This window comes from Buteo buteo, chromosome Z (assembly GCF_964188355.1).
Source record: "Buteo buteo chromosome Z, bButBut1.hap1.1, whole genome shotgun sequence".
Classification (NCBI taxonomy): domain Eukaryota; kingdom Metazoa; phylum Chordata; class Aves; order Accipitriformes; family Accipitridae; genus Buteo; species Buteo buteo.
In genome coordinates, this window is record NC_134204.1 from 6,658,367 (window position 1) to 6,686,254 (window position 27,888).

At 36.2% G+C, this 27,888-nt stretch overlaps 1 protein-coding gene across 5 annotated transcripts in view; it reads right to left on the reverse strand.

The window, feature by feature from the left end:
* The window catches only part of PIK3C3 (phosphatidylinositol 3-kinase catalytic subunit type 3), an 81,244-nt gene that overhangs the window by 47,175 nt on the left and 6,181 nt on the right, over nt 1–27,888 (reverse strand). For 3 of the 5 annotated variants that reach the window (XM_075021293.1, XM_075021294.1, XM_075021297.1), the window contains 13 exons: nt 22,782–22,868; nt 20,535–20,630; nt 14,477–14,548; nt 13,948–14,037; nt 13,261–13,365; nt 12,686–12,778; nt 11,847–12,032; nt 10,397–10,551; nt 9,046–9,133; nt 7,768–7,835; nt 4,574–4,679; nt 3,608–3,724; nt 1,871–2,002 (listed from right to left, as the gene is read on the reverse strand). In XM_075021293.1, the coding sequence (XP_074877394.1) occupies nt 1,871–2,002; nt 3,608–3,724; nt 4,574–4,679; nt 7,768–7,835; nt 9,046–9,133; nt 10,397–10,551; nt 11,847–12,032; nt 12,686–12,778; nt 13,261–13,365; nt 13,948–14,037; nt 14,477–14,548; nt 20,535–20,630; nt 22,782–22,868 (1,395 nt within the window). Of the gene's footprint in view, nt 1–1,870; nt 2,003–3,607; nt 3,725–4,573; nt 4,680–7,767; nt 7,836–9,045; nt 9,134–10,396; nt 10,552–11,846; nt 12,033–12,685; nt 12,779–13,260; nt 13,366–13,947; nt 14,038–14,476; nt 14,549–20,534; nt 20,631–22,781; nt 22,869–23,292; nt 23,380–27,888 lie in introns of those variants that run through there. The other 2 variants (XM_075021298.1, XM_075021295.1) reach the window with 2 other exon arrangements.

The window sequence follows — 27,888 nt, forward strand, 5'->3', positions numbered from 1 at the left end:
CAGAAGTATTCAAGTTTTGTTTGTATGCATGTAATTCCAATCAACACAGAAGCACTATGCAAAAGGTCACAACAAAACAAATTTAAACTGACCAGATCAAAAAGAGACACAATTATAGGATAAACATCAAAGAAATGCTAGGGGCAAGACTTCTTAAACAATTAATTGCTTCCTTAATCTATTTAGTAAAAGCAAAAATGCCTTTTTACTTTGTTGTTTGAGAAAGCCAATTTAATTGTTTGCAATTTCTCTGCATAAAATGGGTTGAAGGGAATCAATTACCTACATGAATTATTTCATCTATTGCAACTGACCAAGTCACTTCCATCAAAACCAAAACCAAAAAAATATTCAAGGATACAGAGTTTAATATTTGAGCAGTTACATTAGATTTTCACATGCAATGAATGTTTTAAAATTATTAAGTTTGATAAATAAAGGAAAAATTATTTGTTAAATAGTCCTACAAAAGCTGCCATGTGATGTCCAAGAGCACCAAAAATTAGTCATTTATCCAACAGTACAGAATGAGAGATTAAATGGAAATATGTAACCTTTCAAAATCAGGTGAATCAAAACCATCTCCGATTTTGAAAGAAGTTATATCTCAGATTTTTGGTCCTAAGTTTTCTACATTGCTATAGTAGACCAATATGAAGAAGACTATCTGACTTGAGTTTGTCCTGATCAAGTTAAGCTATTACTCTTGATAAGAAATATTTAGTTGCTGTTCCAGCAGTATTTTTGTCAACATTCTTCCCCCAACCCTTACAATATATTCATGCTAAAAGTTGACCCAAGTTTGCAAAATCTTGTTGTCATGACAACATCTTTCCAATGCTGCCTCAAACCTGAGGTGCAAGAGCACGCAATTGAAGAAGCATACTCTTCAAAGAGACTAACTGGTATATAAAGAAGCAAGCCAAAGCTGGGAAACCAAGAGATGGTTTGGTGGAAAACTATGCAAAAATGTTCATCTCTGATTTTAAGTAAACACAAATTATATCACAGTCACCAAAGTTTGAAACTACTGGGCATAACAAAATTGTGAGCTAGTAGAGATGATGGATTAACATTGTTTGTCACAGCAGCTTGTACATTTTTTAACTGGCAGAGAATGCCTCCTGGACATAGGCCTGACTCATAAAGCACATTTTGGTCATCTTAAAATTAGATCACAGTCACCTATATGAGTTGAAAGTAAATTTATGAAGAGGTTCTACATCACCAGACACAGGTAATAAATTACATTCCAAGCAATAACTTACATTCCAAGTAGTATAGGAAGCAAAATAACCCCAGGCCTTTCAACTGTTTATTAACTAGATTAAGGGATGGCCATATGATCACAAGCAACTGCTACAGATTGGTTTAAGGACTTATCAACCATAGGGATATAGGATCTACCTGTCAGCCCACTGCAACTGCGTGAAACGGACCACCTTATTGCTTTCCAGTCTCCACCAATTTAACAGTTTTATTTTCCAATGTAATAGACATGTACATCTAGCTGACATCCAGCACACCTGACTTGATTTGTATGACTCTGATCATACATGGTATTCCTATTGAATACCATCTAACTAAAGTTCAGAGAAATTCTGAACTAAGAAGCATGCCTTGAGCTTGGGGACTTCATAAACTTTATAAACTGTATCATTCTTACAAAAGCTGCTTTAAAGTTTGCACATTAACTTGAAAAAAAGGAGTTTCACAAAGAAAATAGAGTTGCTTAGCCACTTTAAGAGCACGTTACAGTTACATCTTGCCTCGACTATGTCAGCCCCTTTAAATCTTTAAAACTGATGTTTCTAAGCTTAGTGGTCATAAGATTTGTTTGTACTTCAGCTATTCAGAATATCTTATTTACCTTGAAGAGTGTGGCTTTTTCAGGGATTATCCCTTTAATTTTCACCTGAGGTTCCAGAGGAAGTGGAATAAGTTCCATATCTGCTAAATTCATCTTTTCATTATCTGCTAACAATGCCTGAAGCCTCTCATTCTGAAAGAATAAAAAAATGAAAACTTGTTTTAAAAAAAGCCAAAAACCCCACAACCATAAAACACATACTAGGTATGTGTTAAACAGTTAAACTGTCTTTTAACAATGGATGTATTATTAATAAATAGCCAATTTATTCAATTATTTACTCTCCCAAAGAATCACGGTTTCACTCTTAAAATCCAGTGAAATAAAAATTCCCCACTTGCAGTAATGTGAATAAGGAAGCAAATACTCCATCTAGTCTGAGTAGAGTCAAGCAATTTTAAGTGCCAGATATAACAGACTTACATAAATTTATTTCTAAATTACCTGTACAAGTAGCAGGATGATTTGCTTTCCATACCAGTATCAAACATTAGCTCTGTTTCAGAAACTGGATTCAAGTCTTTAGCTCTGATCATTTAAATCCCTGAACTCAAGGAGATCCCCTACCATCAGTGAACCAAATTGCAAACAGCTTGCACAGATCTGATTTCAGGGCTTGCTCTACATTCCTACAACTGTAGTTACCAGAAACACAATACCAGTCAATTTTCAAATACTTTACACTTGGTGCCCTACATAATAAAGGTTGAATACATAAAAGTCTCTAGCCTTTTCCCTTACTGAATATAACAGGCAAAAACACACAGCAAAGTAGCCCACTACTGTTAGGAATACTTTTAGTGGTTAACTGCTGCTAGCTAGATTTTAATTGAAAAACCGAAGCCATTTGTTTCTTAGTTTTACAGAAATATCCCAGCAGTTATAAAAGACTATATGACAGAATGCTACCAATGTATTGCACAAGCAAGAAATATATTCTTACGAATTGAAAAACACTCCTCCTCTTTTACTGATTACACCTTTATTACTGATACATAGAATATTCACAAAATTTCATAAGAATGATGCAATACTTGTGTTTCATTTTCCTGCAGAAATATACCCCACAGATTTAAAGAAGGGTGATAAAAATCATTACACTGAAAAATACATGTTTAAACATACTGATGTGTGCCAGAAGAAAAAAGAAAAAACAAAACCAAAAACCAAACTTGAATAGAAATCCCTCTGGCCTTCCTGCTTCCTCCACATACACATCTGTCAAGTTCACTTAAAATATTTTAACTAAGGACAAATCTTCTTAAAATGCACCTATGATAGAAATCCCTTTCCAAAAGATGCAACAGAAGGCAAAGTTCCTTATAAAAGAATAGTTTTGTGGCTCTTGGAACAAATTAAACATTGCTGCTAGTCAAATTTCATTATCTATCCTGGCATAATTCTCACACCACAATAACCTCTGCTACCTTCCCACATCCCCCACAACTTGTTCACTCTTGTATCTTCAACTACTCGATTATTCCCCTATCTTCCTTTTGCCAAAGTATCACAAGATTTTTCTGAAGGGCCTCTTCTGTTTTTCATCTAGAAACTTTCAGAACACTTTGGAACTTTGACCCATCTAAACCTCTCCAAAGTTTGTTTCAAGTTACCTAAAGTTATTACAGGACAGATGGACATCTGTTAAAAATCTCAGTGCTAACAATTTTTAGTTAAACGCCAACATTCCTATTATCAAATTCTAGCCAGAGATAATTTTTCCAATCCTTTAGTTACCTTTTTCTTACGATTCCCACTTTCACGCTGCACTGCTTTCATTACATGAACCAGCCGATCTACAAATGTCTGCTGGGCTGCCAACAATGAACGCATAACTCTGACAGACTTATCACCCTAAATGAATTAAAAGAAACAAAATTAGTTCTTTGTTCTGTAATTATTTTATCTAGAAATTATTCCTTTATTCTTAGACCTTTGGGCTTTTAAGAGGTAAATGAATAATGATCAATTTCCTGTCAATTTGAAAGGTATTTTCTGTAAACACAATCAGAATCACTGTAGCTGGCAATCAATTATCTGACCAGCAGTGCACTTCAATTTGCATCAACAATTTCAGTGGTGAACAGTCATGCATGACAAACCTATTCACACAGCCAAAATAAGTTAGTAAGGATAAGCACATGGAATATTCTTATGAAGCGTAAGAGTCAGATTTAAGCAACATCCCTAAAATCAGAATTTTAGTATGACGTGTGAGATACATGAAAATCAGGAAAGACTGCACATTTGCTATACGTTATAGCTTGCAATTCACAAAAGTTTTTATTTTCGTTTTTGCTTTTTTTCCCCACTGCTCCAGCACCCTCTGCTGCTGATACACAGAACAACACTGTGAATTCAAAAGATAAATGTCTTGTCTCAATTTACACTGCAAGGACAAGTGCTTCCAATAAAGAAATAGTAAATAAAGTAGACTGATTACACAAGAGAGAGGATTTTAGGCCCAGCAGGTTACTAACAGGAATAAGCAATAAAACAGAGGAAAGAGTTCCCAATACTTGTTCTTTTCTTTTTCAGTAGTTTCTTTGGTTTACCACAAATTCAAATTTCAAGCAAAAGCAGAAACTTTTTTAAAATTTCAATACCTATGACATAAAAAACTGTCGTCCTCCTAGACACCTATGTCTTTTTAAAGAATGACTATCCCAAACCACTACGTATTTCCTTACGCAGAGGCATTACCTTCAGTAAAGCCTGACTAAATCTTCTCATCACATTTAAGTACATTTCGTGAGTCTTTGGGTCCCTCTGCTGAGTGTCTTGGTCTTCACACTCCACTATTACATACCTGCAGCATAAAAACAACCCAAGTTATGCTGTACTCTGGTGCTGCACAATTTGAGTGAAATACAGTAGCCCTGTATTATAGGCCTGGAACTAAAAATAAAGTCAATCTTTGAATGAGATTGCTATCTCAACCAACAGGTGAACTCTTCAAAATTGCATAGTCACAAATTCCCACTTGAATCAGGAGAGCCTATCAAAGTTTCTGAGGTCTTTCACTTGCAATGAAGCGGCATCACTCAAACAGGACAAGTCAGAAGTCCAAATCACACAAACACTCCAACCAAGCAGTACACATGGGAGGAGCAGGCATTCCACTGTGCTACTACCCTCTACACAATGTAGTGGCTGCAAACTTGTTATTCAAATATACCTGCAAAACCAAGAAGAATCTCACCCTGCCTGTTCCCTATTTTACCATTAGCAATGGTGGAAGAGATGGTGTTAGTCCTGAAGCAGCTCTGCAAATTCTACATTCCAAAATAAGTTTTCATTTCTAAAATTAGGATTCAGGTACAAGATTTAAACAGTACAACTTGGGATAGTTATACTGAAAATTTATATGTTAAGCAGTTGTTTGGAATGCTTTTGTGCATCTTTCTGTTCACAGTACTTATAATCCAAAAGAAGCTATGCACGGAAGTTATTCTTTCTGTTGATCAATCTATCTCCTAGCACCACCCAGTAAAAAAAAAAAAAATATAATCCCACTGTTAAAAAAAAGGAAAAAATTAGCAAGTCAGTCGATTTTAAAACACTGAATTTGGATTCAAAAGCGACTCTACACATTCAACAAACACATCTGGACTTTACTCTGGCAGCTAGAATTAACCCTTCCTTATGCACTTTTTCAGAATCTCTTTGCAACTGAATGATTAGGGGACAAATAAGAGGACTGTCATTTGCAGCTGATCAGATTTGACTAGTCTTACTTTAAATACACAATATATTATATACATTAAAATAAGGCATATGTAACTCATTCCATGAGTATTATCTCAATGAAATCTGTAACTAAAGATTACTTCTAGGACTTTGGTAATAAATTGCTCTACATCATTCCCTCACTAAAATGACAAAATTAGATTGCAGCAATATGTGCATAAAAATAAGTCCATATTTTAAAAGTCTGTGCACCAAAACTTAAAGGAAAACAGGAAGTAATGAATTGAAACATGCCATTTTCATCTTCATTTGTTAAAAAGCCCTAGACAGTTTCTCAAAGCTATCTTGAAACAAGGAGCAAGAGTAATGCTTCATACTCGGATAGGTGTCTCGTATGTCCGAAGAAGAGACAGAAAAAAGCAGTAGCTGACTTCTGTAGCTGCTGTTAAAGTATGAGGATAGGATAGCTTTACAGTGACAAGTGACTGAGCAGGAGGTTTGATTTTCAAGGGTTATTGTACTTTTTCCATTGATTATTTTAGGTGCATGCTGTGTCTGGATAGTTGAAACAAGCAATTGATCAGCAGCCAAGAGGATTTATGGCTACGTCAGCTGAAACAGTGGCTGCAACATTTGTATTTTGTCACTGAGAAATTGAGATGTCTGGAAAGAAAACAAAGAATAAATTGACTGGGGTTTTTTTGGTTTGGTGGTTGGTTTGGGTTTTTCTTTTTTTTTGTGTTTGTGGTTTGTCTGTCTGTTGTTTTTTTTTGTTTTTTTTTTTTTAAATAAAGTCATAAGACAAAAACTTCAGAGTTCTAGACATTTGAACTTTCTGTAGACTGAGATGTTGCCAAAATTTAAGTGCACAGTTTCTATCCATGGGGTAGAAATAAGCTAATCTACTAACAGTGATCTTAATGAAGAATATTGGATTAAGTCAAGCATTTGGCTTCTACCCACATCAATTCAGCCTGCAATTATTTTAATAATTTAAATTTGATAGCACTTTATTCTGAAGCCAAACATTATCTTTGGCCACTGCAATAGGAACTGTAGTTAAATCATCCACTTAAATATCTTAAATTCAAGCTACTGAAAAAGCAATGAAATAATAAAACTTAAAAAGGCAAATGGAATCACTCTTAGCATAGGTTAGTATTCTTTTAAGAATTTTATAAGAACATTTTGGTAGGTTTGCATCACATATCACACTGTTCCCAATCCATGACTTATCTGTAGTTAATATTCATAGTACATTAACATATGATCACGGGTCTTAGTATTTTTAATTATTAGATACATCTACAAAAGATACAAATGCAAATCATTTGACTTAAGTTTAGCCATGTAAAAGGCATCTACGCTCTCTATTTTAAAATACATGTGTATATACAAGTGAATAGCTGTATGTGTTGTGTACATGCGCATATGTATGTACATTAACTTATACACATATACACACACACCTTCACAGAGTACAGCTCTATTCATCTCAGCTTCCTTCAAATGAGATAATTCCTACCTGCAAATGCTTACTCAGAAGGCATGCAGATGACTGATTTAGGCATCTAATTTAATTCTTAAACCACTGAAGTGAGACAAGATCCTTAGCTAAGTACCTCTCCACTATCTAAATGAACTATTCACAACTGAAGTTCCCCCTTAAGAAAGCGTGCATCTGCAATGACATTTTGTTTGTGCTCATAATATACCCACAAATGGAATCTAAAAAAATAATTAGATTAGCAGAAAAGAATTAGTGCTTTATGAACCTTCCTAAAGTACACTCTTGATTAATACTAAAGTGCATAACTTCAGTATTCTAGCCAACACTGTCAAAAACTATAAACGCAAACCAAACAGAAAAGCAGAGCAGAAGATGAACTTTAACTCCACCCCACCACCATAAACAATTTGAATGACACCTTATAAACTACAGTTAGGCTTTTTTTTTTTTTTGGGGGGGGGGGGGGGGGGGGGGCAGGGAACACTGTACGTAATGCCCTACAAACCACCAGCACCCTCCTTTTACAAATCATTCTGTTCAAATGCATGTTGTTTTAAATCCACTACTTCATCCAGAGAGAAACTGAGATTCTCAAGTTCTCAAGACAGGTTATCTTTTGCTGTGCATCCTTCTGGGTATTATAGCTGTGATTTCAATTAGACATTGATACAGTATGAATAAATAGTTTCTAACATACCAGTACAAGTAGTTTGCCAACGTGGAATTTTTGCATGCTCGTGATATCAAGAAAGTGCAAAGGTCTTGCTGGAAGGGATTTAAGAAAAACAAAATTAAGTTGTAAAGAAGTGTAAGCACCTGAGAGACACACAAAGTTAAGGAAAAACCCCAAATAACTGCAGGGTATTTTGAGAGATACATTTCCTTCTAAAATCTGAATCCAATCCAACCTAATATTTAAATCGTATTAGTTTTAATATTACTCCAAATCCTGCAACAACACTACAAGTAAAAAAAGGTCTGCTATTACAGTAATATATTTACCAACATGTCAAAAGTACATATGTTCTCCAACAACAAATCTTTAATGTAAAGTTTCTATTTACAGTATATTACACTTTCTTCCTATGCAATTATCCATTGCTGTAAGATTCAACCCTGAAAGGGATTTGCTACCCTGTTTTGCATCCAGAAGATGTGAAAATCTTCAAGACGTTCTACATTTTAACATAAAGAAAAAAATCTGCAGAGGATACACAGCATTTAGCTGCTTTTTCAAGGTTTAATATTCCAACTAACAAGAAATATGTGTAACTTTACTGATATGCTCAATTTGAGGCGTATTTTCTATGCAGTAATGAGACTCAAAAAGGAAGATTTGCAACAGAAAATGGATCTTTAGTTCAAAGACCAATTAACTGCACATTACATTAAAATCAGACTCCTTCAAACCATCTTTACCTTCTATCTCTCCCTCCCTCCAGTCCCATTCTTATTACTCTTCTACTTGTGGTATAAATTGAGTATAATCCTTGGCAGATGTAAATCAATACAGCGTCTCACTTAAGTGCAAAAAAGATGACACCCATGCCAAAGAATATGGCTAAAGGAAGAACAGATTGCAGAGATTAAAACATTTGGATAACTGTTTTCCATTTAAAAAAACCTGCTTTAAAACACCTCAAACACATGCAGTTGTCAGTATCTAATCAGCATGTGACAGTCTTTGCAGTAATTTTCTCCTTTAAAGGAGAGTACTTTAATTTTATGAAGAATTCAGTGCCCAGTCCCCCAATTTTGGATAGTGTGACCATGTACATAAATAGATGCCTGTAAAAAAATAATCAGTTAAGCTATTGCTATTTTCTTAGCATTTAGTTTACATTTATATTCTCTGAGCATTCTAAGTATTCAGCAAGATACAGTAGAAAGATTCAAATATTCACAAACAAAAACTAAAACCAGTAGCAGGTCACTAAAAAAGTATCAAAAACAGAAGGTAAAGCATTTGACTTACATCAAGGTTTTCACTGTCTGCAAGCTCCTTTGTCTTAGAAGTAAGAGGTGGTGAGGAAACAGGTGGAATAGGACTCATGATCTGGGAACTACATAAGGAAAGCATGTAATTGGCATGATTCGAATTTCTTGCTTGGGGAGCAGGGGGCATGCATGGAAATAGCAATGCATTTCATTTTCACAGCATAATAAATTCAGAAAACTGGACGAGAAGTAACTTCGAAGATAGTATCTCAACCCTGTTTCAGAACAAACTGCATGAACAGCATCTTTGACAGCTGCAGTTCCTGAAAACTGCAAAAATCTGTCCCTGGTTAGCTACACAGTTTATGGCTCTGAAGGACATTCACTTACATGAAACTTAGCATTTTGTTTCATCTTCCATAAAAAATAAGCAGACATAGATGGGAATTTAGCAAATCCGCAATTTCAGGATAAGCTTTTTTTTTAAATGTTCTTAAGATGAAATTGCTAATACACAACACCTGCAAGCACTCGTCTCTGGAATGCAATTACACATAACAGAGTAGACAAACCTAATGCTTGTAAGGCAAAATTATCACATAGCAAATTTACCTGAAAGGAAGTAATCAAACAGCTCTACTAAAATCCAAGCGTCACTGCAGCCTCAAAACACACCATACATCCCAGGATACCCACTCTACAGCTTAGCAGCAGGATCAATGAAAAGCAGTATACTTGTAATACGAAAAGTACATCCTAGTGATACAAGGGATTAGACATTGAAGCTTAAGACTAAAAATCCTGGAAATCTGTATTAAATATTCACAGGAGACTTCAGTTAACCAAGTTTGTTTGCACCTTGCTTAATACTATGTTAATTAGATATTTCAGCCTTTCTTTTGGGTTCCTGCAAGAATAAAAAACTGTGCTCCCCCAGCTCCTTTACATTCACAGGACTCTCGCTACACCTTCTTCTGCAGGAGCAGGAAGAAATTTCTATTTCAGACTGATTGGACTTCTAGATCCGTAGTCTTTGATGCAAGTGGAAAGTGGAGCCTCATATAGCTTCATTGAAGACATCCTAATTTTTGCAAGGACAGAAGGAAGCAATGCCAGTGTTTTTCCTGCTCTCCAGAAGTTGTCTTCCTTTCGTGCAGTAAGGTCAAAGGCCATAACTTCAAGATTAAGAATGTTTGCTCTGTAAACTAGCTGTAGTCAGGAAATACATTCTGTGAAAGCTCAGGGGTCAGATTTTTTTTTTTAATGTTACCACTTCAGATTATAAAATAGGATGTTGAATATGCAATAGTCCCTAAAAAGGAGAAAGAATTTGAGGGCTCACAGTGTTACATGTTTCTGCTTTTCTACTGGAAATCTAAGTTTCTTACCTGTCTATTTCTGCACCGTTAGTTCCAGATGTTGTCATGCTTTCTGACATTGAACCTTGACTGTCCCTCTTGCTAGGTTCCAGTCCATTCTTTATGTCATCAAAGTTTTCATATTTCAATGCCTGGACTAACTGTAGCAGGTACATCAGCAAATCCTCATGGAGGAAAAAAATTAAAGTGAATTGAGGGGGTCAGACAAAGCTGACTAGGCCTCCATGTTTTCAAAATTCTATTTTATAGAGAACTTAGTCTGCATTTAGTGGCCTACAGAGAAATGGAAATTTGGGTCTCCCTAGCAAGCAATATACAATAGAAAAACTGGTGTAGGATGAAGTTCGACTCGCAAAAGATACTAAATTATCACACTACTAATGTTTTGTTACTCAAAGGTAGTAAGTCCTAATTAAGTAAATATTTAAGGGCAATTACTACTTTAAAGTTCTCCTTAGTTAAGCTGTCCTACTTGCTTCCAGCATCCACAAAATAAACCTTTCAGTTTGTGGCTCCAAGAAAAAAATTCAAGAATAAAATCTGGACCATGGTACCAGGAATTCAGATTCTCTCCTCATTAATGCACTATCATTTTTCTTCTTTTTTCTTTTTTTAATCCCTTGTATAGCTGGGGATCCAAAAACCCCCACATATCTGATCTATTTTAGATTGAAGTATAGAATTTTAATCACTTGCTGTTTATAATGAATTTTTTCCCTCTGCTATTCAACTTGCTCCATATAGTTGCCTTTAAATGTTTCATAAAAGGTACATTTTTCAAGTCAAAGCAGTATGACCTTAGCTATTGAAGTAGGCCTGCAAAAATTTGATACATTATGCTCCCTATTTTAAACTCTATTGATTGTCAAGGATTCAAGAGTTATGGAAATACCTTCAAAGTATTTTTTTTTTTACTGTCAAAAGAAAATTAAATACATAAATAATTAACTGATTAGCATCTATTAAGTGGGCTCTACTCACAAATCACAGCTCATCATATTCTAATCAGTATACAATTAGAAACACCTTATTTCCACAGATGCTTTTCTACTCACTTTCTTTAGCAGAAGAGTATGATGAAATACTGCTTCAATTTAGCAGGAGGATTTGTTGGAAATCTTTTAGTAGACTACTTAAGTTCAAAGCACTTCTATGCAAGTTAACCTTCAAAATTTGTCACTGGTTTCTGAGGAGAACATATGGTGGTTTCACCTTGTTTGACAAAACCAGCTATCACTGGCTGCTCACACTAAGACAATTATCAATGAGTGCCAATTAATAATGTGAAGACTTTGCTCCATAGAGAGCTTACAATAAATAGCATCACAGTGAATTTTTTTTTTTCGTTTTCCATCAGTATTCTTTAACACCTTAAAAAGTAGCAAACATTTCAAGTACTCAATGAGACTAAAAATCCTGAGACCACCTGACTTTCACGTGTCCACAGACCAATGAATACCTCATCATCAGCCTGCTGAAGCCGGGCGACAGCATAGCGCCGAACCGTTGGGTTGGTGAAGTGTGATGACAGAAGTTCTAGAGAGTCTTCCACATCCATGGGCTTCCACTTTCCCAGTAGCTCCAGTGCTTGCTTTGCCTCCTGTGGTAGGTCCCAGTTGACACATTTTAAGAATTTTGTCAAGGCCTAAATAGAAAGACATTGGACAATTCATTAGTGAAAAGCCAGGCTAAACAAATTATTTCAGAAATTAATGTTTCACATTAAGGTAGAACTAGATTCAGACTGTATTTACATAAGTGCAGACCTGGGAAACCTTACTGATATAAGTGACAATACAACACTGAATTGTTTTAGTATGTCCCCAAAAACTGCAGCTGAGTTATCTTCTAAGTAAAATGTAAAGTCAATGGTTACTGCTCTACCACCATTACCACTACATTAAAAATGCCACTGCTGAGGGATTATTTAGTTATTTAATTTACTTCGGGCTTTTGGTGTGCTGCTACTTATTCTGGTAACACTAACCTTTGTCTAAAAGGGATGAAGAAGCTACTCTTTAATAATTTTTATTTGCTGCAGACAAAATTGGCAACACTGGTATTTTAAGCTGACAAGGTGTTTGAAGACAGACTGCTGCAGTAATAGCCAGTTCACATGATTTAAGAGGAAAAAATAAAGTCACTAATTTTTATATCAGTAACATTGTAGAAAAAATAATCTTGAATAGCTTCTAAGACACTGAAGGTCTGTATGTCTGCAAGGACAGGACATTGTAGAACAAGTGCCGGACGAAGCACCTCTTGCGTTAATAAGTCTTCTCAAATCATTCAACTTACCTTCTCCTGATTAGTAAGGTAATATCTGAATTTCCAAACTAGATCCTGTTCCTCATACGTTAGCTGCTTTGTCGGTGGGTAACTCACTATGATCTATTAGATACATAGTCAGAAAGTGAGTTTAAAAACATAAGCAGGCATAACTAACAAGTTAACAGACTACACTGTGATAAAGCACAACACTGACAACACATGAAAATAGCTAGAAACAAACAAAAAATCTTTCCAACAACACGAAGTTCTCATGCTATGATGGTGATGCTCTTCAGTTATGTGGTTGAACTGGCAGTGTAGGCAAACATACACAGTTACTTTAAGACCACCATTAACACCTACCTGATATGTGCACAATATGCATTCTTATCGCTCCAAAACTGTTTTACAGAAAAATGAGCAAGTACCTTCTGCTCCTGAGTTGGACCCATCTAACTAAGCACTTGTAAGAAACACTTAACATTTCTTCATTAATCACTTTCTATAAACTGAAATTAACTGTATTTTCCTTAAATTGTCACCATATAGTAATACCAACCTACCTAATAAAATTGAATTTAGCCATCATATGACTGACTTACATTAAGCTGATCTCGCGTAGCTGCATTAGGCTTCAGATCATGATCAGAAGGTCCACTTCTTAAACTTCGAGCAAGCTTGTGATGTTTGCTTTCTACTAAGTTCTCCTAAACGCAGAGGGTAAGTCAGTATTTATAAATACTTAAAACTCCAGAGAAAATTACTACTGAAATGAAACCATCTAGGAAAGACTCACCAGTATCTTGAATAATGCATGGCAATTAAAATTCACATCTAAAACTACAGCATCTTCTGGATTTTTTTGTTGCTGTTGTTTTAGAAGAACCTCCTTCAATAGTATGTGGAGGGTTGTTGGGGATTTTGAGGTTTTGTTTTGGTTTTCTACTTCACATAATTTACAAACCCTATCTTGCCTTTTAGTGAATTGCTGCAAAATGTAAGCGTTTCAGTCGACATGTCTGTGATTTAGACAGCACTCACAACGTGCTAGACACTTTATAAGTGTTTTTTAGGATGATGTTTGCAGTATAAAGCTTTGTATGCAAGAAAAACATCTCAAAAAGTTTTCCCACTGTTAATACCATGTTAGCAACAGTAGGAGCCACAATAGGAGCCACAGTGTCAATGAGATTTCAGCAGCCAAGGCAGTTTTCAGCATTGTCAGACTTGCTCTTGCAGTGTTAGATTACACAGTGCTCAAACAGTGTTGCCAGTAGAAGCCCACTTACATTAAGGTTCCCAAAGCTGCCAATACCAGTCCCACTGAATTGGCATCCACAATAATGGAAATCTTTTCTAGAACTGTACTTAGGCACTGTCTACATGAAAGACAACATACAAGAGAGTGTAGGGAGAAAATATTTTAACAGACGAAGTGACCAAGAGTTACTGCACCATCCTCTACATTTCATTTCTTCATCTCCCTCTTACCTTATATTCCCACCCTCTGACCTCTTTTGCCAGCAATCCCCCTTTCTCTGCTTTTCTACACCTCAGAAGCAAGCACACTAGGTATGGAAAGGAGGAGATGAACATAAGCATTAAACCACTTCTTGTATTTTAATCTAGCAGCAGCAGCAAAGAAAAAAAAAATTAAAAAGTCAAACCCACTGATATTTCTCAACTGGTCAAATATATATCTTTCCACTGGAATTTTTAAATATTGAAGACAGCAATAGAGGCAAGCTTTCACCTCCATTTACGAAAACTTCAACAAAAATACTATAATACGGATTGCATTACACGGAGCATGCTCACCATAGACATCTGGGGATCTGGAATCTTCACAATTTCAGAACTTGTTAAAATTGGAGATGACTCATCACCATCCTGAATGGCAAAAAGTTAAAGGCATATTAAACATCAAGTTTTAGGGAAAAAACATGTCATATTAATGTATTGTGAATTATACTACAGTGAAAAAATGATGCCGCTGCACCCTGCTGACTTTTGAAAGTTATAAAGGGAAAAACAGAAAATAAGAAATAGATTCTTTTTCTTGTTAGTTTTTGCCAGATGATAAACAAGGTTGCAAGACAGATGAAAGTTCATTCGATGAGACACAGCTTGGCAACTCATTACCATGCTGGCACACAGGTAAGTGGAGAAATTTTCCATTATCATTACATGTGTCCTCTGGAAGCACAAAGAAAAACCAAATCAGGGTCCGTATTTCCACCGAAAACAAGTAATTTCCTAGAAATAACAACCATGTTGCAGAAAATATCTCCTAACAGTTCAACACAGACAAATTTAGGAAGATATACGTGTGCCCGTCTATCACAGGTTCCACATGGAGCATGACAGTCTCTTCTAGAAGTTCATGCTGTGCTGCTCTAGAGCACTACAACAGGAGCCCGCTAGTTTTCCTCAGGGCAGTCTAACCTGCTGCTGCATAAATAAGGGAAGGGAGAAGCTAAAAGTTTCCTGTTTCAACCAGGCAGAAGGAACAAAAAAATACAAAGCCTGCCACCACATGACAAAAACAGCAACTCCGTTTCCCTCTTTCAGTGACACCCAGCAGTTCAGTTTGTTTTTTTTTTTACCTTAGAAGTGTAACTAAGCATCAATTGACACAATCTACGGAAGAACATTTCATTTAAAAAGACAGTATAAAACAGTAAAACAGAAAAAGCAACAAGACAACACCAGCATAATACGTGCTATGCTATATTTATACTTAGTTTGTTCTCATTTATTTTGGAGTACATTTCAGCTCAGAATAAAGTTTTTTCAACATATCAACATTTCACTCAATAATGTAAGTTTTGAGATAACTTGCTCAGGTTTGCTTCTGTCCCCACCCTCCTTTTTTTTTTTTTTCCCCTCCTGCTTTTCCAATCACATATGCCTCTTGGGATGGTTTTGCTTTTATACTTTTCAGAGGTAACTTTCAAAGAACGGAGGTGCTTGTATCAAGGGGAAGAAAAGAATCAGTCGTCACCAACAAGACACAGGAGTTAAAATTGCCATTAACCTTGCAGGAGAAACATTTTTTTCCAGCCACATAAATTTTGTGTTGCTGACTACAGTAAAAGATCTCTTATTATTGAAATGCACATTCAGGAAGACACTTCTATTACATTTATTAGTGTCTTATGCCTCTCTGAAGTAACGATTTTACTGTCAAAATAATGACAGTAACTACACACACATCATTCCTAGTTAAAGGAAATACACATACAATCTGGCTGTGGCTGATGATGGTCCCAGAACATGAGCAGGATTGCTTTTCCCAGTAGTCTTTAAAAAAGTACACATGCAAACACTGAAGAGGACAAAGAGTACATTTGCTTACAGTTCCTCTGTTTTAGAAATCATACTGCCTAAATAACGAACTTAGTTTTAACCTAATTGTATATAATTAATTTTATTTCCGAAGTATTTCTATTATAACAAAATACTACTGCATCACTACAACAGTAGACTGAACTGAGTAGAGCCACACTGACAGATCAGCGCTAGCATTGGACTAAAACCTTTGCCATCTCAACAGACAGAGCTTTCAGATCATGTTATACTAGTTTTACAAAGCCATATTACATAAAAAACAATTAAATTGGTTGGGGGTGGGGGAAGAAATCCTTCTGAAAATAAACACTTCTGATGACAAGAGATGACAGACCAATTTCTATCTACTAATTGGTTATCTTCCTAATCAAAACCGTAAGGCTGCAATCTGAATTGACCTTTATAAAACAACTAAGGATTACCAATGCCCCACTGACAAACAAGTTTCCATTCTGTTTAGACCCCTCACATAAAAGCACTGTAGGAAAAACTTGACACAGGAGTGGATTCACTAGCAACTTATAAATCTTCAAACTCCTACAGAAGCATTTATAACATCCATACCCGACACAGATTCTCTAGGGATTAGTAATAACACCCATACTACTACATCTTTCTCTCAATGAAAACATTCAGATAAAATAGCTGTAAAACGAAAGTCTGACAAAGCTTTTAGGCTGGTAAAAATGGAGCACCTACCCCACAATCAAAAGCCTATGACAGCTATTACCAACTCAGAACTTACTAGGATGAGAATGACAAAAGCACAAAAGTGTAAAGCCTTCCAGTGCCTCATGTCAAAATGTTTATAATACCCTCTAAAACAAAGATTGCAGATTTTTTCCAAGACTAGTGTTAAAAGAATGATTTCTAAACTCATTGCTGGCATCTTTTTTTCTTTTAGCGTTTCAAAAGAAATACTGTAATGACTGTTCTTTAAATGCCTCTTCTCAAATGCAGTTAGATTATGCTGAAAAGCCAAGCTGAAAAGCTCTAGTTACTTAGCTCAAGCACTAGGAAAAGTCTATTCCCAGCGTTTCATTGCATTTTAGAACAATGCTTTAAGCTTCAACCAAAACTTACTATGAAACCAAGTTTTGCCAAAGATTCATTCATAGCACAGCTACAACCTGAGATGACCTGCTATTTTGCCACTGGGAAACAAAAGCAACATCAGTACTGAACAGCATTAACTTACTTTAAACTACTATGTTGCAAAGCTTTGGAGGTATTTCACTATGTTAAGGTCAGTGTGTTACTTTAATATAAATATTAGAGTTCATTTAAGAAGATCAACAAAATATGCAGAATTTTCTGAAGCAGCAACATTCTTCTGCACTTTCCTGAAAATTAGTTTCACAACATCAATAAACAAGAAAGTTCTATTTATCTTATTCTTTAGCCAAAACATCATTTCAAGTAACACCAATGGGATCCAACTTCTCCCCCACAAAAAGTAAACGGACACGCAAGGCTGTAGACACTACTTTTTCTTTCTTTCAAGCCATGAAAAAGGCTCTGATAATCAAGACTACTATTTTTTTTTTCCCAAATGCACTGGATGCAGCAGTGCAATCAATTTATTCAAACTAAGGTTTCACTTGAAACCTGCACAAAACCACATAAATAGTAAGTGCTGGTGTTATTTGCACTTGGAAAGTCACACTGAGTTTTTGCCTAAATGAAGAATCAGAAGCAATGCTCTCATTACTAGCAGACTGCTATACTTCACGTCTTGAATGCTGTATTAAAATTAATTTAACAGAGAATACGGAAAGAGCCACTGCCACTTCACTTCATTGTAATTGAATGTTGAGTCAAAGAATCTCAAATTCTATCAGCCACTGTTTAACAGGCTAGTTCTTCGTAAACACTTGAAAACAAATTTATCAACAAAACTGTGACAAGTAATCTCCACTTCGACTATCGGTCACAGGCAGGTGACAACAGAACCTACTTTCATTAGACTCAATATACTGGATTGGTGATGCTGGATACATATACTGTACACTGTAATTGGAAGCATGACAAAACTGAGAAGACAGGCACTAATTTATGTACCGTTTCCTACTGCTGCCAGAAAAGGGTCAAGAACTTGTTGAAAAGCTACTTCATAACAACAAATCCCTCAAACTGCACTTAGTTATAGCTTTAATATGTACTATTACACATTCAATTACTTTATTTCCACAAGAGCAGCCAATTCATAGTTATTTTGTTCCATGCACTTTTAATATGTTTCAGAAACATCTGTTAAAAGCAAGAGGCATGCTTCAAGTCTTAATCTTCTTTCCTGCACCTTGCACATATGTAAATCCATAATGATGACAAAAAAGCTGTGCGTTTAAATTGGGAGTAATTCATCTGTAATGGTAGGTTTCTGGAGGTGAGGGAGAAAAATCATTTCTAGGAACATCACACAACTATAAAAATACAAGAGCCAAGAGTACACACAGCTACACAGTAGCCATGCTCATCAGTTTGCACCTGTGAAAAAAAGTACAGCACATTCTAATGAAAGAAGTTAATGGGTTAGTAAAATGTTTCAATATTTTGATCATACTCTATTATGCTCTCCAGAAAAGTATTTCCTTGATTTCCACAGAAGTAACTTTATTTAGTTTATTGGAGGAATCTGACACATCGTAGGTTTCATTCTGATTTGTAACACAAGGGAGTTTTGTAATACTAAGGTCCTCTACAATAGCTGCTTCTAGGATAAGTGTATAGGAGCACTACAAACCAAGCTATTCTAAAAGGAAAAAGACTTGGAACGGTGGGAAGAGGTCTCATTGTCAACTACAGTCCGCAAAAAAAAAATGCTAAAGAGCTAACCAAGACATCTGCCTAAGGCACAGTTTCACCAAAATTACCCCCCCCAAACCCAAACCACACCACCACTGAAAAAAACCAAACCCGCACCTCCCCCCAAAAAACCCAAAATCAAACCACCAACACCCCCCCCCCCCAAAACCAACCACAAAGACAAAACCAAACAAAACAACAAAAAACACACCAAAAAAACCCCAGGAAACTCCCTCCCCCAAAACACTCCCCTGCCTCAGAGTGCAGGAAGAGACACTAAGTGCCAAGTGGAACTCCTATTTCCTCCAGAAGCATCACAAAGGCAGCTACCACTATGGGATATGTGGACAGAGCGCGCACATCCGCATGCATTATGCTTATATTGTGTCTGCAAGACACAGCTCTTAAAAGGGCTTAGAAAATTTCTTAAACAGCCACTCTTTTTTTTTATGATTACAGCAATTTGAAAAACAATCGTAACAGCTTCTTTTATAGAGGCATCTCTATTAAAATTAGTGCCAAGACTACTATTAATAGTTTCAGTTATTCAATAACACCTTCATTCAAAGGGCTACATTAATAGCATATAAACAGTTCTTTTTCAAACACTCACAAGCCTTAACTTGCACCAGATCATACAGTTGAGGTAGATTCTGATCTATGCCTTCTCAGATGTATTTTTTTTTTTTGTGGAATCCTGCTTTTTGTAATTTATTACTGTATTTTTCACTACCTTCCTCAAGAACCTTAAGTTAGATCATGGTAGTGTTGTCACATACATAGAAATACTTGTACATCTGTTTTCCATTGTATTAACATTTTGCATACTGAGTTAGATTTTTTTTTTAAGCTCTCAGAATAGATGTTCCTTAAAGTTAATGCCTCTGATCTCAACAGGACTCCAGTCTCTTTTTGTACCTTCTCTTTCCCATAAAGCTGTATTATTCAGTAACTTCCTGACTTCTTATAAATCTAAACATGCTGAAAATTTTAAGAGGCAATTAATGACAAATTTTTTTTTAAACCAGATTAGAAATACATTGCTTTTTCTATTTCAGGAGGTCTTTCCACAATACAGAGGTCCATAAAAGTACTGATAATGCCTTCCAGTGCCACACTGATGTCTGTTAAACTCAGTGTTAATCCTTTTTTCCATTAGGTTTGAACTCATACAAAACACTGAAGGCACTGCTTTGGAGATCTGTTTTGTAAACAGGAAGAAAGGATGCAAGACATTCCAATCCAGAAGTCTTTCACTTAAGTGACTTCCAAAGCATTTTCAGCATGGAAGACTGAACTTTTACATTTGTTCATTTTAGATACAATGTTCACCAGCAGAGCTCCTGTGCAAAGTTTTAACAACTTTGTAAGAGTTAAGTTACCAATCAATACAGGTACATTTCTTCCTGATATAAGACATAATTCTGCAGACAGCTACTCTGAAAGTACTACTGGAGGACTGAAAGAATCACAAATCAAAAAGTTTTTAATCACTCACACTTATTAAATTCTGTAATCTTGAACTGTATTACACAAATGATTGACTTCTGCAATCTTGTTGCATCTGTACTACTTGATTTGTACGTACATAAACAGTTGCCACTGACAGCTGTCTGCCACTATCCTGCAGCAGAATATTTCACCTCAGCAGAAAACCCCATCCATTTTAGATGCATATGTTGCTTTTTAAAGAAGACCATAAAGCCTGCAAGGCACATACCTTTTCGTAGTAAACTATTCCATATTCTTTATCATCACACTTGACGCAACGGAATTCAATCATCAGGTACATAAAATTAGAACTTCGTTTTTCCCTCTGTGAAGAGACCCACCACAGATGTGCATCATACATTAAAGCATCAATCTTCAGCATTCTCACTACAGCAATTACCTTACTTCCTTTGTGCTGTAACTGATTAATTAGATTATCAGTTGTTGTAGCAATTATTCAGTTAATCATTTCATGGCACTACTTGAAGCCATATCACCTTCTTCCTGATATTCTTACTTGCTCACATTCCTACTTCATGATAAACACCCACATTTAACAGATAAAATCACACTGTTTTCAGTGGCTTGCGACTGTGGGCTGAAGGTCTGAAAAACGGCAGTGAAGAATAACCAGATGACAACTGCATTTTTTGTGTTTGCTTTTTTTCTTAAATCATTACACACAATTATGCATGTCAGAGTCAAAAACCAGAAGACACTTTTTTAAATAACATGAAAGAGACATATTAAACATGGACTATGAGATTAGATTTGCAGCTCATTCACTTTTGGAGGAAGATTTGCTCACGTATGCATTTCTGAAATGCTTTACCTAGAAAAAGTGCTTAGAATTTTAAAATCTAGGTGGGAAACAAGAAAGAAGTTATACATAGCCACCACCAGGAACATAAATTTAATAAAAAAATAAGCACCACCTTTAATAATGAGCAACTCAAGTTCATTTTATGCATTAATAGTGGACTACCTTCCCAGGACAGGCAAAGTGGTTCTGAACTTAATTGCACAGCTCTAGGAATCAGGAATTTTTAGTTTTCTGTATTTTTACAGAAAGGGAAGGGGGGAAAAAAAAAAAAAGGAGTGGGATAAGCTGAGTTCTTAAAGAAAAAAATAAATAAATTCATAAAAGCACAAATTTATAAAAGCACAAATTTAACTTCAAAAAGAATATGATTCCTAGAGGTCTAATTATAAATAAACCAACAACAATCTCAGAGCGCAAAGCAGAAAATAACAGAGTTCTGTTGTGCAAGATGAGTATAATCGGTTCACAGTTTGGAGGCAATTTTGCTCAATGTGGGTTAACACCTCATTCAGATATTTAACTACTGGATTTTTTTAATTTTTTTTTTTTTAAATATTCATTCAAATCTTACAAGAGTTTTTCCTCAGCACCCAAAATCAAAACCAATAAAGCTGGACAGGTCTCAAAACCAAGGAACAGACTGTATGTCCAAAAAGCTTCCCATCACAATCTAAATCCTAGAGTTAAGCTAGTCATACCTAACAGCATTTGTTCAAAGCTATTCCAAATTATTAATAAGTCCTGTCTTTCACAATCAAGTTCAATTAAAGCTGAAAACTTTTAAGATAGCTGTTTATTCTGGTGGATGAAAAGCTGGACATGAGCTGGCAATGTGCACTCGCAGCCCAGAAAACCAACCGTATCCTGGGCTACATTAACAGAAGCATGGCCAGCAAGTTGAGGGAGGTGATTCTGCCCCCTCTACTCCGCTCTGGTGAGACCCCACCTGCAGTACTGCATCCAGCTCTGGGGTCCTCAGCACAGGAAAAGACATGGACCTGTTGGAGCAAGTCCAGAGGAGGGCCAGAAACATCATCAGAGGGATGGAACACCTCTCCTATGGGGACAGGCTGAGACAGTCGGAGTTGTTCAGCCTGGAGAAGAGAAGGCTCTGGGGAGACCTGATTGTGGCCTTTCAGCACTTAAAAGGGGCTTATAAGAAAGATGGGGACAGAGATTTTAGTAGGATCTGTAGCGATAGGATAAGGGGTAATGGTTTTAAACAGAGGGTATATTCAGAGTAGATAAAAGGAAGAAATTTTTCACAATGAGGGTGGTGAAACACTGGAACAGGTTTGCCCAGAGAGGTGGCAGACACCCCATCCCTCGAAACATTCAAGGTCAGCTTGGATGGGGCTCTGAGCAACCTCATCTAGTTGAAGATGTCCCTGCTCATTGCATGGGGGCTGGATTAAATGGCCTTTAAAGGTCCCTTCCAACAAAGACTATTCTGTGATTCTATGAGTCTCATTATTGCCAAAGTAAAATCAACTTTGGAAGCTTACAAGAATTTTTTTTTCCTTTTATCATATACACTGGCAGCTGAAGAAAAATAGGACAAGTACTTCAACTTAGTCCCCTAACCAAGCAAAGGTTCCGTATTAGCAAGATCCAAAAAAATATAAATTACTACCGTGACGTATGACGACCTACCTCATTGATCATTTCTATTTCTCTAAATGTCAGTCTGTCCAGCCAGTCCACTTTTACCATGTGACCTTGCCGATGAGACTTGGTGAGCTGAACAAAAAAATCACAATGATAACATTTAAATTGTTCACAGCAAGAATAGTATCAAAGTTATAATTTAACAGAGACACTAACATGAAATCAGGGGAAAAAATAAAGGAACTGGAAAAAAATGCTTGTACAGTACACACACAGTAGATGCTTGTAAACAGCTAAGCCATGCTATAAAAGTAATTCTACTATCTAAAACCCCAATAAAGGCAAAGATGAAAACCATGTTCCAAGCACATCACCTTTGCATTTTTAACACATAAAAACAGGAACCTTATTTTTTTTTTTAAAGCAAAGTCACATAACAAATATATTTCATTTTTTGAGTTACTAAGTTTCATATAGTAAAACTTACCAAGCCAAAGAAAAAGAAGATATTTCAAAAACTAGCCAAATTGAGTATTTCTGCCCTTGTTAGCCTTACCTAAACAAGTTTTCAGGCCAGGACTTACACAACGCAAAAGGTCAGCTGAATGCTTACAGCAAATCATAGAGCGCTTGTTCTCCCTTTCTTTTTAGTCACCTGAAAAGTAGTTAAAAGTTTTACTCCTACATCTACATATTGCTGTACTAATAGCAAGGAAGTTGAGTTGTTTAAAAGACTACCTAACATTAGAAGAGTGGAAGAGCAGATAAGCAAGATATGAGCCATACTACCTGTAGTTTCAGATGCACTGACACACAATAGTTTATGAAAAATTCAGCAGACCTCCACACAAATATGAACAAAAAAAATCATCTTTCTGGCTCCTAAGAAATCACAAGTGTTCCTCAAAAAATTAGTAATTCTTGTAGCATGCAAGTAGAGATGCAAAGGAACTAGAAGACATCAAGATTTTTCATGTTTCAAAGAAATCACTGTCTAGAAAATGGCCAGTGAAGAGACCCTCAAAAATATTCCTATTAAGGGAAGGGTTACAACTAACACTCCACCAGCTTTGTTCTGTGGTCACCCTGCCAACCCATGAGCATTTAAATTTGAACAGGCCACACAGTCACACCAATTGCCATTTCTTGCCCAGCTGACAGCTAGGGGACAGGCAATATACAAGGAGAACTAGGAGAGCGTATGAATGGAAGGTATTGTATGCAGGAGAACACAGCAGCCTGCTTCTTCCATACAGAACTGGAGATGAGGTTACTACAAAAAAAAAGACACAGAAGACTTAAGACTTGCAATATGCTGGGAGTTGTCTAGGTTGCATAGCTTGTCAGATACCTGCACGAGACTTTCAGTAGCTCACCATAATAGATAGGAAAAAAAAAATAAATCACTGTGAAGAAAAAAAGGTTAAGAGTTTGCACCAGTAATACTGTTTCATTATTCTCACTCAAATCCCCAGTAAACTGATGTCTTAGCAGTATGGGCACAAGTATTATTGCACACCAAGGATGACCTGGGCTAAATACATACCCCATCATGATACACTCTGGAAGGAGCATCAACTTCACATCCAGGTACAGATCCTGACTGACCTGGAGAGTTAATACATGACAAACTCTCAAGAAGCCAAGCTTCAGAAATTATGCAGAATCACATACCTTTTTACATCTCTTAGAAGTAATGCTGAGATAACAGGCAAATAATCGTCTAGTCTCCAAAAGACTATAAACAGCCATTAAAGCCATTAATGAAATGAAATTTCAGTGTTCTGCAGTCTCCCTGCAGGTGTTATTGTATCAGTGGAACTGATCTGTCAAAGATCAGCTGGTAAGCATTTAATCCTTGTCTTTTAACACCTTGATCAACTGTCCTTTCATATCCAACAACAAACCATCTTGCTTGTTCACTTTCCACAAAGTGACTTCTTGCTCTTTAAGACAAGGTCATTGGGGGTTCTTTTTCTCTTATTCACCTCCCCAGAGTTTAATTTGGTGTTATGGTCTAACAGGTTTGGATACTGGTTCCCACTTCTAAGCAGGAAAAAAACCTCCCAATTAATTTAGTTTTCTTGGAAACAGTTTATGTCAGTAAGAGTTGGAATACACTACAGCCCACACCATGGCCTCTGCACCCTCTCAAGATCTGAATTAAATTTTAAGGTTATTATTTATGAAAGCAAGCATGATGTTTAGCTCTGAATGCCAATAGTTGCTCATTTCTCAGATATGTTATCTAATTCAGCTTTTCTGATTCTTGGTTCCTACTAAGTCTACTAGTGGCGAGATTTAAATTTTTCCACCGAATATTAATCCTCAACTATAGTTAGTGGCTCCACCAAAGTAAAGGACTAATTAAAAGCAGTCACAATTTTAAAAGCAGTCAAAAAGCTATCCTGCTGGGAGGAAAATCCTGCCTTTTTTAAAAACCAAACAAACTTATTTCCAGATTTGCTAGGAACTGGACATTTCAAGAAGCATTGAAGAGTAAATCAGCCATGAGAATCTGATGCCCTTTGTCCTGAACTCATTCCATGAAACACAAAACCACAATCCCATAATGACTATGATATTGTTCGCTTAAAGCAGCTGATTCACCTAACATTTCTTTAAGCTCTAGACCACAGTATAGCTTGACAGAAGTAATAAGATTTTGATGCAAACTTTGGAAAACCCCTACAACTTCTAAGAATTAATTAACTCCATTCAGTATATAGTAAGGACTTTTTTTCATTTGTTTTGTCTCCAGTAAACTCTGGGACAGCTAATCTTCAGATTAGCTTCAATAAACTTCAGAAACTTAACAGTACAAAAGGAAAAGGAAGGGAGGGGGGAGGCAGCAAAGTATAATCCTTACTAACATTTCAGGATGCTGAGTATAACCAGTCTTTCAGTTCTTTCAACTTATCAGCAGGATTGTAAACAGGAGCACAATATAGTAATAACTTTTTGCTATCTTACGTTATATTCTGCAGCCAGTTCATAAAACTTTAGCTCAGCATTATTACAGAGACAAAATGCGCCAGGACTGTACTAACAGGATAATACAAGACTTGGCCTTTGCCTCCTATGTGACTTTATAATATATTTCAAAGGTAGAGAACCAGCAACACACAGATCAGCTATAACCCAAAATGCTGTTCCAGGTAGGCTGACATGATCACTTAAACACATTCACAAATGTCCTACCTAGTTCACAGAAAAGGTCTTCTCATTCTCAGCAATGAAGAAATTCCTTACCCTTACATGTCCACCATTTTAGCCACTTATAAATTACTCCCTGCTTTTTTTTTTTTAAATCTAACAAAAGTATTTTTTCTTACTCAAGGTGGCCCTCTTATTTCCACTACCTTGAACCGATGCATCAAAATTGTCCAACTACCACATATTCACATCCAGCATTGATACACAGATTTAGGAGAGCACTTAAAGCTTTGGCAAAAAAAAAAGTTATTTAGATATCTTGGTCACAAATTCTTAGTTCATTTTCTTGTTCACTGCACTAGAGAATAAAAAAAAAGTCATTCTGTATGTTTTAGAGGAAAATTATTAATCTCTTAAACCTGCAAACCTCCCTTGTAGAGAGGAAAAAAGTCATAACACAGTGACTAGTTAGGCCTGCATACAAGACCCAGAAGATCTGTAGGCATATATATATATACACACACATGAAGAACCGTTCTCTTGGATTAATATTTAAAGCTTAAAATAAGAGAGAAGCTCGTGCATTCCCTTCAGGGAAAGAAGCATTCATCATCTGCTACTAAATAAGAGGCATCCTTTTAGATACTATCTCACCATCGTTATTATCTAATTTCATTCAGCCAGCAGCAGGTGTGAGGGAAATGAATGGATCAAAAAGAACTTAAGAATACTTTTTGTTTAAGTAGAATAAATTAACACAACACTCATGGGAGAAACATCTTAATGTCATTAATATTTGAGTATGCTAAGGTATTCCACACACTTCCCATTAATATTCCTTAGTACAGGAAGAATCTGCATTCACAATGACCCGGAGGATGCAAAGCCATGGCTTTTTCATCAGTAGCAATTTTACAATCAACATCCATGTGTTTTGTAAGAGCACAACCATATGGCACTTCAACATGAAATGAGAGACTTGCTATAGTATCAATTATTTAAGGTAAAAGGATGCAACTCCTCCGGCAGCCAGTCATTGATTTTGTACAAATTCCCTATAATAATAAATACCACACAAACTCAGAAGCATGTCAAGAAAATAAAAAGTTATCCTTTAGATGGAGAAAAGGTCCTTCAGCAAGCTCTTCTCAAAAGTTACTTATTATCTGGCGGACTCTAATTTGGCCTCTGGTATGAGACATCAATCAATAGCATGACACTTATAAATGGTAAATCTGTGCAATAAACAGAAAAAAAACCTAAGAATAACAAAGTCCACACAAACTCATCTTGCATTTAATTAGTCCTGCTCCTCTTACCAGTATTTAAATATACCTGCACATACAGTACAGTAGCATCAGGAGACATTCAGCAACTGAGGAGTAAGTCATAGAAAAACTGAAGCTGACTGTGCTCAAACAATGGCTATTTAGGAATGATACATCACAAGAACCTCATCTGCTGTGTAAACAGCTGTACAAATGAAAGCTCTCATAGACACACTACCCAGAAACCCTATTCACTTTGCTAGCATTGCTGGTAAAATGTTTTTATAAATGAACACAACAAAGTACCAGTGAAAACACTCTCATCTTTCAGAAATTAGTATCTCCGAAAACAGCTTTCAGGAGAGAAGAATGACGGCAGCGATGTTATTAGCATTTCATTAGCCATTAACTAGGACTCTCAGCCGGGATGTGAAAGGAGAATTCCCTCCTCTTCCTCAGAGGCTTTGAGCCCTCATCTCCCATATGCCAAAAAAATGGTCTAGAAAAGACCCAGGTATTTTAAGACTGAAATACTCTACATTATTTGTATTTCTTGAGCTAGGGAGCATAAGAAAGTGAAGGGAAGAGGAGAAAAAAAACTGGTAGGGCATGGTCATATTTGCATAACAGAACTAACATGAAAGGGAAGGCTTACACTCTAAAAACCCTTTCTCAGAGACCCACTGCCTACATCATGTAACCATTTGATGAACTATAAACAAGCCTTG